Raw genomic sequence first — 13,910 nt, 5'->3', positions numbered from 1 at the left:
ATTTTTCGTGAAAATTATTACTTTAATTATGTACTGTAAAATGTCACTTTTTCCTTAAAAAAAATTTTTTTTCCTTAAAATATCCGACAGTATTTTCTAAAAAAAATCTACATTTTTCACAAAATATTTGACCTTTTTTTTATATTAGACAAATTACATAATTTTGTCTTGTAAAATAAAATACAAATTCTCAGTATATTCCCTGAAAATTGTTGTATGTAATGAAAACTTTTTCTCACAATATTGCAATTTATTTCTGAAAACAATTGACTTTTTTCTTAATATTTTTTACTTTAATCATGTAAAATGGCATACTTTTTTCTTAAAAGATTTCCACACATTTCTTGCAAAATAACTTATTTTTCTCACAATATTGCATTTTTCTAATATGTATATATATATATATATATATATATATATATATATATATATATATATATATATATATATATATATATATATATATATATATATATGCTTCACTTTAATACTGTAAAATGGCATAATCATTCTATTTATTTTTTTTAATATATTGCGACATAATTCTTGTACAATGACAACTTTTTTTCCTCACAATATGAGTAATTGTTTTCTAAAAATAAAAAATAAAAAATTCCACAATGTATTTGACTTTAAATACGTAGGATTGCACTTTTTTCATACATTTTTTTTTTTCTTAAAATATTTTCGCACAATACTTTTCTCTGACAGTATTGCGTTTTTCTATTAAAAAAAACCTACCTTTTTCACAAAATATTTGACTTTTTTTACATTTGACAAATTATAAATATTATAACTATTCTGATATTCTAATATTCCCTGAACATTGTTGTATGTAATGAAACCTTTTTCTCCCACTTTGCAATTTTTCTGATTTTTTTTTTTTTACTTTTTTCATAATATATTTGACTTTAATCATGTAAAATGGCATAATAATTTTACTTATTTTTTTGAAAATATGACAACTTTTATTTCTCACAATATTAACATTTTTTTCTCACAAAATATTTCACTTTAATCTTTTCAAATTATATAATTTTGTCTTGTAAGATAAAATAAAATAAAATAAAATCTCCGGATATTCCTTTTTCTCACAATTTTGCACCACAAAAATGTGTCTTCTATAGAGACACCAGCACAAACTGTGCTAAGGTGACAAATAAAATGGCAGCTGGGCGGTTCACATCTGAAACCTTGGGGAGTTGTATTGTTTAAATACAAATATAAGAGTTTTCATAATTAAGATCATGCAAATAGGGAAAAAAACAAGATTTCTAAAACAGCGTTCACTATAATTGTGAAAAACAACTCGGCAGATTTCCCTCTGCTTGTCCGCGCTTACATTCTCAAGCAATGGTGCCATTTCTCTCTCTATTCTAATTAACCCAGATGTTGATATTATTACTAAAATGAAAGCGGGTCTAGACGAGAAATGGGCCACGTTGAAAGGGAGGGCCTGATTTCAGAAACCGTCACGTTGAAGTGGGACACCCGCACTCCTCCTCCTTCGACTGGGGAATAAAACGTGTTTCTAAATCCAAACACCCCGAGGCCCCTTTTAATTGGTCGCACCTCTCCTGAGGCCCAAGAGCGATGAGAAAACTGAGAATAGCAAGAATAGAGACACTGTTTAGGATGACAGAAATGAGTGGTTGGAGTCATATGACATTCGTTACTCTGGTTGTGCTTTACTGTCATAAAGACTGAAAATATCTTGGCTATTCAGATGAATAAAAGGATATGCTGGTGGTGCTCAGGATGCTCTTCAGGTGGGATATCAAGTGTAATGGCAGCATGACAGGAAGTAGGTGTTCTTGAACGCTGCTCAAGAGTACACAGAAATGTCAAGGAGTTCTCTCAGAAACTCGGTAATGAAGACAGACTGACATTTTGTCTTGTTTGAAGATGATGTCAAGGTATGAATATGAACGTTTCAACGAGGGGGTTGGGGGTGTTGTAATGTAGGTTAGTTTAAAATAGATGCATCCAGAGGAAGGAACTTTTCACAGTTGTTGGCACCGCAGTGACATACTTTCCTCCGGACTGTCCTACTGGCCTGATCAGTTTGTGTGACCGGCATCTGTCCGGGTGTTTGGTTTCTGTAGCCCCCCGAGTAGTCAAACGTCAGTTCCTCTAGGGCGTCGATGTCCCGGCCGGCGAAGAGCGCCAATCTGGGCACCGCTGAGTGCACGCGGACCGGCACCATGAACAGGTTGGGCAGGCAGGAGTGGTTCAGGAAGCGGCCGACGTTTCCCACAGTGGTCGGGTCCACAAATGTCTCGGCGACGGACGCCGTCCCGCCGTGCTCCCGTACGGCGATGATGTAATTGTTTACCTCACATCCCTGCGCGAGCTGTCGACATCTGGCCTCCTCGAAGCCGATGACCTCTCCTGCGTACTCGCACACGAACGTCCCTCGCGGTATCCGCTGACAAGTGCGCACTCCCCACCCCCTCTCGCCGGTGCTGCACACCTGCAAGGCCAGTCGCAGTCCTCCCTGCACCACCCGGTTGGAGCACGTGTCACTGCAGGGACAGAGGGCGTTGCACTCGAACACCGGCGTGCAGTGGTTGGCGTCCGGCACGTTGGCGCTTAGCAGCGTGCCGTTGCTGGCGTAGGCTTGTCCGTGGCTCTGCAGGCAGGAGCAGGTCTCGCTGGGACACTGGTGGGAACGGCAGGAGCATCCCGGAAGTGTCACTTCACTGGGGTCAGCGGTGCATCCTGGTCCTGGAACGTTGCCTGGGGAGTACTGAAAAGTGAAAAGTGACATGGAGTTTGTAAGGGTGTGTTTACATGCACGGAAAAACACAAAATCGTTGGGGACTTGGAAGAAAAAAAGCCCTCTAAAAACCTCTAACAACATTGTACAGTATATAAATCAGAGCTGGGCAAATATTTTGACTCAGCGGGCCACATTGAGAGAAAAAAGTGTGTCACGGTCAATGTGTATGTGTGTATAAATTATAAATACACATTTACACTGCAAAAAGTCAGTGTTCAAAAACAATTAATTTTTTTTTTAAAAATTAGGGGTATTTTATTTGAACTAAGCAAAATTATCTGCTGTGAAGACTTTCCAAAACAAGCCAAATTAGCCAACATCAATGAACCCAAAAATACCTTAAAATAAGTATATTCTCACTAATAACAACTGCACTTTTCTTTAAAAAAAAAAAAAAAAGAGACCTTTTTGCTCAATATGTTGAAAAATATTCTTAAATTAAGTAAATGCGAGTGCCATTATCTTGACATAATGATATGCGCTCGACATTACATTTCTTGAAACCAGCAAACTTATACTAAAAACGAATGTATTGTTCTTAATGGAAAGGCAACAAGGCAACCGCTTGTTACTCTCGGGGTCTTCTAGCCACTCAGGCAAATCATATGGTCTAAAAATGCCTTTTTCCATCGACAACATGACATCATCGCGCCAAATGTGTGCTCTTTCAGTCAATTAGTGTGCATATATACAGCCCGGCCCCCGGCCAAAAATTTTTTAATTGTCATTTAGAGGAATTTATCTGAATGTGCATGAACTATTTCTGTTCAAAATTGTTTTAAATGTCAAATGTTAAATGTTTAAATATTAACTGTCAGTTTACTGTACTGTGCCAACTGTACTACTATATGAGTATGTATTTTCTATTGTTTCATTGAAAATAAAACAGCAAAGTCCATTTGGTTGTCATCTGTTTTAATTATGAGACACAATTGTGTCAAAATCATGATTTTTTTTTTTCATGCTTGAAATAAGAAATTATTACTTTAAAAAAAGTAGTTTTATACTTGTGAGTGTTGATGACACAGCTTTGCAACAGTTGATATTCTAGTTTCAAGCATGTTTTACTCAATATAGGTCATAAAATCTCAGCAAAAAGCTGTAATATCTTACTGAGATCATTTAGGACCAAAACCCTTAAAACAAGTAAAACACTCGAACATAAAATCTGCTTAGTGAGAAGAATTATCTTATCAGACAGAAAATAAGCAAATATCACCCTTATTTGAGATATTTAATCTTACTTAGATTTCAGTTTTTGCAGTGTAGCTGTATAAATCTGCTGTACAGTATGTGTGTTTGGGTTCCTTTTTTTCCAGGAACACTAATACCAAAAGTCACAATGTCCAATAGAGTTCTAGAAACGTTATGACAGACCACCTCAAAAAAACCAGAATGGAATTTCACATTTTTTTAGTGAATCCATCCATCCATCCATTTTCTACCGCTTATCCCTTATGGGGTCGCGGGGGGTGCTGGAGCCTATCTCAGCTACAATCGGGCGGAAGGCGGGGTACACCCTGGACAAGTCGCCACCTCATCGCAGGGCTTTTTTAGTGAATGGGACACCCAAAATGTACATGAAAATAAAGAAAGTGGGATTTACAATATTAACTATGAACAATAAAACACTGAATATTAACAACTACAGATGTCGATAAATGCTTTAAAATGTAATATCGGAAATTATCGGTATCGGTTTCAACCTCCCGATATTCCCGGGAGACTCCTGAATTTCAGTGCCCCGCCCGAAAATCTCCCGGGGCAACCATTCTCCCGGACAACATTATTGGGGGCGTGCCTTAAAAGCACTGCTTTTAGCGTCCTCTACAACCTGTCGTCACGTCCGCTTTTCCTCCATACAAACAGCGTGCCGGCACAGTCACATAATATATGCAGCTTCTACACACACATAAGTGAATGCAATGCATACTTGATCAACAGCCATACGGGTCACACTTAGGGTGACCGTATAAACAACTTTAACACTGTTACAAATATGCGCCACACTGTGAACCCACACCAAACAAGAATGACAAACACATTTCGGGAGAACATCCACACCGTAACATAACATAAACACAACAGAACAAATACCCAGAACCCCTTCCAGCACTAACTCTTCCGGGACGCTACAATATACACCCCCGCTACCCTCCCTCCACCTCAACCCCACCCACCAACCTCCTCATGCTCTCTCAGGGAGAGCATGTCCCAAATTCCAAGCTGCTGTTTTGAGGCATGTTAAAAAAAATAATGCACTTTGTGACTTCAATAATAAATATGGCAGTGCCATGTTGGCATTTTTTTCCATACTTTCAGTTGATTTATTTTGGAAAACCTTGTTACATTGTTTAATGCATCCAGCGGGCATCACAACAAAATTAGGCATAATAATGTGTTAATTCCACGACTGTATATATCAGTATCGGTTGATATCGGTAATTAAGAGTTGGACAATATCGGAATATCGCATATCGGCAAAAAAGCCATTATCGGACATCTCTGCACTGAATATTAACGACATATGAACGTCACTCCTCTTTTACTTCTCAGACCAGCTCCTCAATAGTTGTGTATCTTTTACAATCAAGCAAAACACAACAAAAATGTAACAAACAGCAAAATATGAATGCAAAGGGTAATAAACACCTACAATATGATATATTATCACCTTTATGCAGAACTTTGTTGTAAAAATGTGCTTCCGCATCTGTTTCTGACACACTCGTTTCGGGCTGGCTGCTCTGAAAACAAACCTCGCCCACTCTGGTTTGTTCCTCGTCTAAACCGATGTGACGTATATTACCGTAATAACTCGTATAACACTCAAAAGCGCAGATTTCAAATATAGTTCAAGACTTGCTATAATTTAAAAACAGCACTCTACATCATAATGTCAGCTACAGTTTTGATGGGAAAGGTCTATAAAATGTTTGCGCAGGTCTGATATAAATGATATCAAATTTGATGTATGTAATGTAGTGACAGGCACATTCATGATAACATGTAATATTTACAGTATTTTGGTCATTTTTAAGCATTACTTTGTTGAAAAGAGCCAGGTATATTTCATGACTGTATTCACGCTTCTAGGCCTGCATTGAACTCTTATGACAGAGTATTTTCACCCAGCTTTCTGTTGGCTGTAGATACAGTGCATTCGGAAAGTATTCCCATATTTGGTTATGGTACAGCCTTAGTCCAAAATGGAAAAATAATAACTTTTGTCCTCAAAATTCTACAGACAATAATTTTTGGGGGTTTTTTTGTAAATAAAAATCTCATGTACATAACTATTCACAGCCTTTGCACAACCTTTGGCAGCAATTACAGCCTCAAGTCTTTTGAATACGATGCCACACCTGATAGTTTTGCCCATTTGTCTTTGCAGCAACTTTCAAGCTCCGTCAGGTTGGCTGGGCAGTGTTGGTTTTCATCCAGGATGTCTCTGGACATTGCTGCAATTATCTTTCCCTTTATCCTGACGAGCCTCCCAGTTCCTGCCGCTGACAAACACCCCCACAGCATGATGCTGCCACCACCATGCTTCACTGTAGGGATGGTATTGGCCTGGTGATGAGAGGGGGCCTGGTTTCCTCCAAACATGACGCCTGGCATTCACGCCAAAGACTTCCATCTTCATCAGACCATCATGGTCTAAGAGTCTTTCAGGTTTATCGTGGAAAACGTTTGACTAAGAAATGGCTTCCGTCTGGCCACTATACCATACAGGCCTGATTGGTGGATTGCTGCAGAGATGGTTGTACTTCTGGGAGGTTCTTCTCTCTCCACAGAGGAATGTTGTAGCTCTGACAGAGTGATCATCAAGTTTATAGTAACTTCCCTGACTAGACTGAGATGAATGCAGCAATGTACAGAGACATCCTGCATGAAAACCTGAATTTTGAGGCTGAAAATTAATCTATAGGCTGTAACATAACAAAATGTGGAAAAGGTTAAGCGCTGTGAATACTTTCTGGATGCACTGTATGCATTGCCTGCTTACAGGCGGACCAAGAACCATCTCTCAGAAAGTCTTGGTCCCCTGTTTACTCCTGCACTGTGTTCACACTTGACCAAACAAACTATGCGAGAAGAGCAACAGACCATTTTAACCGACTTTGACAGGCGTAAACGCATCCTTAATGTGACAAAACTGCGCAGGAACAATATAAGCATAGACATTATACAGTACATGCAATATGTAATTACTTGATTGAACTGAAAACTCATCTCAAGGTATTTTGATGACCAATAAATGAATTGTAAATTGTTTTCATTCTCACTCGCATGTCAGATTTGTCATTTACCGAACCTAGGGTGGGGACAGAGCCTTCTCTGTTGCCGCTCACTACCCCCAAACATCCGTGACACTGAAAGACCTGCCTACCTATCACCTTCAAGGCTAACTTAAAAACAAACCTGGTTGTACTGCTTTTATAACTCTTTAAGACTTTAACTTTTAGTGATATAACGCATTAAAATCATCCTTACTTCTGCAAAAATTGGAAAACTATGGCATAAGAGGTGTTTCACAACAGTGGTTAAGTAGTTATTTAAGCAATAGATCTCAATATGTGGAAATTAATAAGACTAAATCACAGCCAAGAAGAGTAACTTGTGGGGTGCCACAAGGCTCGGTATTGGGACCTAAGTTATTTATACTATATTTAAATGATATTTGTTCAGTGTCTAATAAATTGAAATTTATTATGTTTGCAGATGATACAAATGTATATTGTTCAGGAGAAGACTTGAAGGAAGTGTTGAGGATAATAGAGGTTGAGTTGATTCAGCTAAAAAAATGGTTTGATATTAATAAGTTATCATTAAATGATAAGAAAACTAAGTTTATGGTGTTTAGTGGTGCAAGGACAAACTGTGAAGCAAAATTAAAATTAAATCAAGTGGAAATTGATAGAGTATATGAAACTAAATTCTTGGGAATAATAATTGATCATAAATTATGTTGGAAACCGCATATTGAATATATAAAGGGAAAAATATCCAAATCCATTGCTATTCTTTATAAAGTAAAACACATGCTGAATAAGAAATGTTTGCATATGTTATATTATTCTTTTATTTTTCCATATTTAACATATTGTGTTGAAGTTTGGGGAAATGTTTATAAAACAAACGTAGACCCAATAATTAAACTTCAAAAAAGGGTCATTAGAATAATACACAAAGCGTGCTACTATGAACATACCAATCCATTATTTATAAGTTCTAATGTGTTAAAATTTTCAGATATTGTGTTTTTAAAAACAATGGAAATTATGTTTAGAGTAAAGAACAACAGCCTTCCAGCTTGTGTTCTTAGGTTATTTCAATTAAGAGGAGAAAACTATAATTTACGGGGGATATTGGTTTTTGAAATATGTAAAGTAAGAACGAATACAAAATACAAATGTATTTCAGTTTTAGGAGTCAAATGGTGGAACAAGCTCAGTTATGAGTTGAAGACATGTACTTCTTTGTTAAGGTTTAAGAAAATATTGAAAGGTGAAATAATTGAAAATTATAAAATATAGCAACGATTACTTTCATCCCATTGATTTTTCTTTTTCTTTTTAATGTTGATGTTCCAGGTAATCTTATTTTCAGTGAAGGTATAGGATAGGCAAATATAAGCCTTGGCTTCAGCCTATTCCTTTTTCGGTCATGCTTTTTCTTTTCTTTTCTTTTTGTGTGTAAATGTGTATGATTGTTATATATGTATAATTTGTACTGTACTGTCACACAAAATGGTTAATGGTTGATTATATGACCGAAATAAACTTATTTCATTTCAAAATCATTTCCCTTGGCTTTCTGTATGCACTTAACTGCATTGGTTCTGTTTTCCTATGCTTCTAGGTTTTATTATTCTACTGTTGGATTTGAAATAGAGATGTCCGATAATGGCTTTTTTGCCGATATCCCGATATTGTCCAACTCTTAATTACCGATTCCGATATCAACCGATACCGATATATACGATATTAACACATTATTATGCCTACTTTTGTTGTGATGCCCCGCTGGATGCATTAAACAATGTAACAAGGTTTTCCAAAATAAATCAACTCAAGTTATGGAAAAAAATGCCAACATGGCACTGCCATATTTATTATTGAAGTCACAAAGTGCATTTTTTTTTTAACATGCCTCAAAACAACAGCTTGGAATTTGGGACATGCTCGAGGAGGTTAAGGTGGGCGGGGTTGGGGTTGAGGTGGGGGGTTTAGGGTGGCGGGAGGTGTATATTGTAGCGTCCCGGAAGAGTTAGTGCTGCAAGGGGTTCTGGGTATTTGTTCTGTTGTGTTTACGTTGTGTTACGGTGCGGATGTTCTCCCGAAATGTGTTTGTCATTCTTGTTTGGTGTGGGTTCACAGTGTGGCGCATATTTGTAACAGCGTTAAAGTTGTTTATACGGCCACCCTCAGTGTGACCTGTATGGCTGTTGACCAAGTATGCGTTGCATTCACTTGTGTGTGTGAAAAGACGTAGATATTATGTGATTGGGCCAGCACGCAAAGGCAGTGCCTTTAAGGTTTATTGGCGCTCTGTACTTCTCAGCACGGTGGCAGAGGGGTTAGTGCGTCTGACTCACAATACGAAGGTCCTGAGTAGTCGTGAGTTCAATCCCGGCCTCGGGATCTTTCTGTGTGGAGTTTGCATGTTCTCCCCGTGACTGCGTGGGTTCCCTCCGGGTACTCCGGCTTCCTCCCACCTCTAAAGACATGCACCTGGGGATAGGTTGATTGGCAACACTAAAATTGGCCCTAGTGTGTGAATGTGAGTGTGAATGTTGTCTGTCTATCTGTGTTGGCCCTGTGATGAGGTGGCGACTTGTCCAGGGTGTACCCCGCCTTCCGCCCGATTGTAGCTGAGATAGGCTACAGCACCCCCCGCGACCCCGAAGGGAATAAGCGGTAGAAAATGGATGGATGGATGGATCTGTACTTCTCCCTACGTCCGTGTACCACTCCGTACAGCGGCGTTTTAAAAAGTCATACATTTTACTTTTTGAAACGGATACCGATAATTTCCGATATTACATTTTAAAGCATTTATCGGCCGATAATATCGACAGTCCGATATTATCGGACATCTCTAATTTGAAATTATATACACTTCAGCGTTTCCCCTTAATGTAATTGAATGTGGCACACCGCCGTGGCAATTTCATAAACGGCGCACCTTGAAAATATGCTTTTATACTAGAAAACTAACTTAAGTAATATAATATATTGTAGTCCCCAGAATAAATCACACACAGTCTGACGCTATTTTTACATTTTACTACCAATCTTATGGTAAAACATGGCACAACTCCCAACAGGTTTTACCTCCCGTGAAAACACTATCGTCTCCTTGAGTCCGCGCTTCCCATATATACCCTATTATTTGCGCACTATTGAAAAGTGATGTACCGAAAACTTGACCACCGGAAAAAAACGTTATTTAAATATATGCCAGACATACCCGTGGCCAGCCATCCTCAAAATGTGCAAAAATTTAGAGGACAGTGGCGGCTTTTAAGAAGAGAAAGTCAAACTGGAGCATCAGCACGCTCGCCTCTTTCGTTAGCGACATTGAGGGATGGAAGTAAAGAGTCTCGAAACACGACTACATTTTATAACACAAGAAAAATATGTAAGATTTGTTGCTAGTTGTTTTGAATGAAAAACTAATTAAAAGTCTCGAGACACTTAAAAAAAATCTCCACAAAGTACATTTTACAATAAGCAGCAACAATTGAAAATAGGGCAAAACAATAAAAAATATATATATATGTTAATAAAATCATAATAATAGATTTGTTTTTAAATGTATGTATACATTTCTTTAGCATTTTTTAAAAGAATATATCATCATAGCAAATTATTCCATGACATCCTAGTGACCACGCCCATAACCACGCCCCCACCACCACAGGTATTGGTAGTCTTAGGTCAGGGGTCGGCAACCCAAAATGTTGAAAGAGCCATATTGGACCAAAAATACAAAAACAAATCTGTCTGGAGCCGCAAAAAATTAAAAGCCATATTACATGTGTCATGAGATATAAATGTAATTAAGAGGACTTAAAGGAAACTAAATGACCTCAAATATAGCTACAAATGAGGCATATGCAATATGTACATATAGCTAGCCTAAATAGCATGTTAGCATCGATTAGCTTGCAGTCACGCAGTGACCAAACATGTCTGATTAGCACTCCACACAAGTCAATAACATCAACAAAACTCACCTTTGTGCACTCATGCCCAACGTTAAAAGTGTGGTGGACAAAATGAGATAGAAAAAGTGGCATAAAACACGTCCTAGAAAGTCGGAGAAAGTTATACATGGAAACAAACTATACGGCGAGTTCAAGGACCGCCAAAATTAGTAGGACAAAACGGCGCTCGCCAAATACTCGAATCAGTGAAGCATGTTTAATATAAACAGTGTGATTTATAACAATTAGCGAGGTTTATGTCATGTTTGTCCTCCCACAGAAAACATTCTGAAACAAAAAAATTGATTTTTTTCCCCTCATCTTTTTCCATTCTTCATACATTTTTGAAAAATCTCCAGAGAGCCACTAGGGCGGCGCTAAAGAGCCGCATGCGGCTCTAGAGCCGCGGGTTGCCGACCCCCGTCTTAGGTAAACCCTGCACTCGTTTTCAGGGCTGCAACTATTATTTATTTGAGTAAACGCTTACAATGAGTTTGTTCGATTATTGGGATAAAACTCACTTTATAGTCTCAATGCATATCTTTTGGAAAACAATATTTTCACAGTCCAAAGACGCATAACAGCATTTTATTATTTTTATTTTTAATTGTATTTTATTTGGATTCACTTGGTTCATTGTTCTGAAGTAGTTCAAGATCAAGCGTCTTATTATTTCATTCCTACTAATTATTATGTATTTTTTTCTGTATTGTTGAAAGACTCTTGCGTTCCGGTGAGGGAAAATTTAAAATAGTGACGTCACTGTCAAAGCATAGGGATATGGCACCACCTTACGGAATGGGTTAGGTGACTCTGACCCTAACCCTAACCCTATGTAACATGCATCCAGAGACTGTTTACCACCTGTTTTGGACTTGTGAAAGCACTCGATCACTATGGCAGGGCATCTGTCGCTTCATCCTGGACAATATTCATGACAAATTTGTGCTTTGTTTTAAAGAGGTGCTATTTGGATTTACACTGTATGAAAAAAAATTTGAAAAGGAATTTTACCTTTGCAACCTCATTATTAATCCTTAAGTTTTATATTCATAAATGTAAGTTTCTCAATACCCTACCTGTTTTTTGTGCCTTTAAAAAAGATTTAGAATTCTACATTAAAACACTCTCTATCTCTAACAACCAAAAAGCTGTGAAAACGATGATGCTAGTTCCAAATTTAAGTTATTTACTGAAATTGAGTGAGCCTATGGCTTTGCACTTTGTTTATTATATATATATATATTTTGTAGGGCTGCAACTAACAATTAATTTGATAATCGATGAATCTGTCGATTATTACTTCGATTAATAATCGGATAAGAGACAAACTACATTTCTATCCTTTCCAGTATTTTATTGAACAAAAAACAGCATACTGGCACCATACTTATTTTGATTATTGTTTCTCAGCTGTTTGTACATGTTGCAGTTTATAAATAAAGGTTTATATATATATAAAATAATAAAAATAATAATTGCCTCTGCGCATGCATATAGCATAGATCCAACAAATCGATGACTAAATTAATCGCCGACTATTTTTATAATCGATTGAATCGATTAGTTGTTGCAGCCTTAATATTTTGCATTCTATTTTAGTTACTTTGAATTTACAACTCCCTGGCGCTGTTTTGTACTGTTTGTACTGTTTTTGTACTTATTTTTATTATTGTTTCTCGACGGTTTGTTAATGTTGAAATTTATAAATAAAGGTTTAAAAAAAAAAAACACCTTACGGAATGTTTACAGTGAAAACAGCAAAAATGTAATTATAGTCGATATTTCAGAAAAATTCCGACCAATTGACTTAATATTCGTATATATTTAAATTATTACATCTACAACTGCTACGAGTGATTTTTTTCTTTGGTTTAAAAAACAACAACAGTAAAGTTAAAGTTAGAGTACCAATGATTGTCACACACACACTAGGTGTGGCGAAATTATTCTCTGCATTTGACCCATCACCATCACCCTTGAAAAACAAAACAACAAAAAAACACAGTATTTAAAGCTCCGGGCGCTATGTAGTCCGGATTTGATACATTCTAAATAGTTATATGCATGACAAAATTCATTTATAGTAAGGTATATTTTATCATATTAATCTGTAGTCTTGTATGCCATCCATCCATCCATTTTCTACCGCTTGTCCCTTTTGGGGTCGCGGGGGGTGCTGGAGCCTATCTCAGCTGCATTCGGGCGGAAGGCGGGGTACACCCTGGACAAGTCGCCACCTCATCGCAGGGCCAACACAGATAGACAGACAACATTCACACTCACACACTAGGGCCAATTTATGTAATGATGCAAAAGCCCTCACTGGACACAGCATTAGATACACCCCATGAGATGCCATATAATAGTTATGCTTAAGCATAATTAACAAGTGCTTAATAATGTTATTGTTAAATGGAAACACATGATGGCCACATCCAATGACGTCATTGTAACTTGATAAGGACGCTGGTGTCCAGCCTGCAGGAGCTACAAACTGCCTATTTTAATATTAACATGAATGCTACCTCGAAGTCAGGAATGCTCTGTTTGGCCGAATGAGGTTGAAATAAAACAGCAACATCCTCCAGGCCGTTGCTCAAATCCATAACCGGAGTTTTCGTTGTCGTTTCAAACTTCCTGTATCCGGTCAAATAACAACCAAAACGCGCCTCCACTTCCGGTGTTTTCACTGTAAACGGACTCCCCCTAGTGACCATTTGGCTTCATTACATTGCAAACGCTTGTTTTGCTATGATCACTACGCCACCTCGTTGGGACAAATGCCGCAGACAAGAAGTAGTTGTGTTAACAAGTACCTGTGTTTCTTTTTACAATTAATTAATAGTTAAATTTTTTTAAACAAAAAACATAAATGTATTATTCTCGATTTGATTCTCTTTGGACAACTGC

The 13,910-nt window shown here is 37.5% G+C and overlaps 1 protein-coding gene across 3 annotated transcripts; it reads right to left on the bottom strand.

Annotated features, from left to right (window-relative positions):
- Positions 1–497: 497 nt before the first annotated feature.
- Positions 498–13,652, bottom strand: setmar (SET domain and mariner transposase fusion gene). 3 transcript variants are annotated; one of them, XR_009827443.1, is made up of 4 exons: positions 13,526–13,652; positions 9,384–9,519; positions 1,888–2,749; positions 498–1,821 (listed from the first exon to the last, which is right to left on the bottom strand). XR_009827443.1 is itself a non-coding variant. In XM_062060087.1 (3 exons), exons 1-3 carry the CDS (start codon positions 13,579–13,581, stop codon positions 1,967–1,969), a joined length of 975 nt encoding a protein of 324 aa, XP_061916071.1. In that variant the 5' UTR covers positions 13,582–13,652; the 3' UTR covers positions 498–1,966. The 3 variants fall into 3 exon arrangements, 2 of the variants coding, with proteins under 2 accessions (XP_061916071.1, XP_061916185.1); XM_062060087.1 differs by having other exon boundaries at positions 498–2,749; XM_062060201.1 differs by lacking the exon at positions 9,384–9,519 and having other exon boundaries at positions 498–2,749; positions 13,526–13,647.
- Between the last annotated feature and the right edge of the window lie 258 nt (positions 13,653–13,910).

Source organism: Entelurus aequoreus, linkage group LG01 (genome assembly GCF_033978785.1).
Source record: "Entelurus aequoreus isolate RoL-2023_Sb linkage group LG01, RoL_Eaeq_v1.1, whole genome shotgun sequence".
In the NCBI taxonomy this organism is placed as follows: domain Eukaryota; kingdom Metazoa; phylum Chordata; class Actinopteri; order Syngnathiformes; family Syngnathidae; genus Entelurus; species Entelurus aequoreus.
This window is presented reverse-complemented; position numbering and strand designations above follow the sequence as displayed.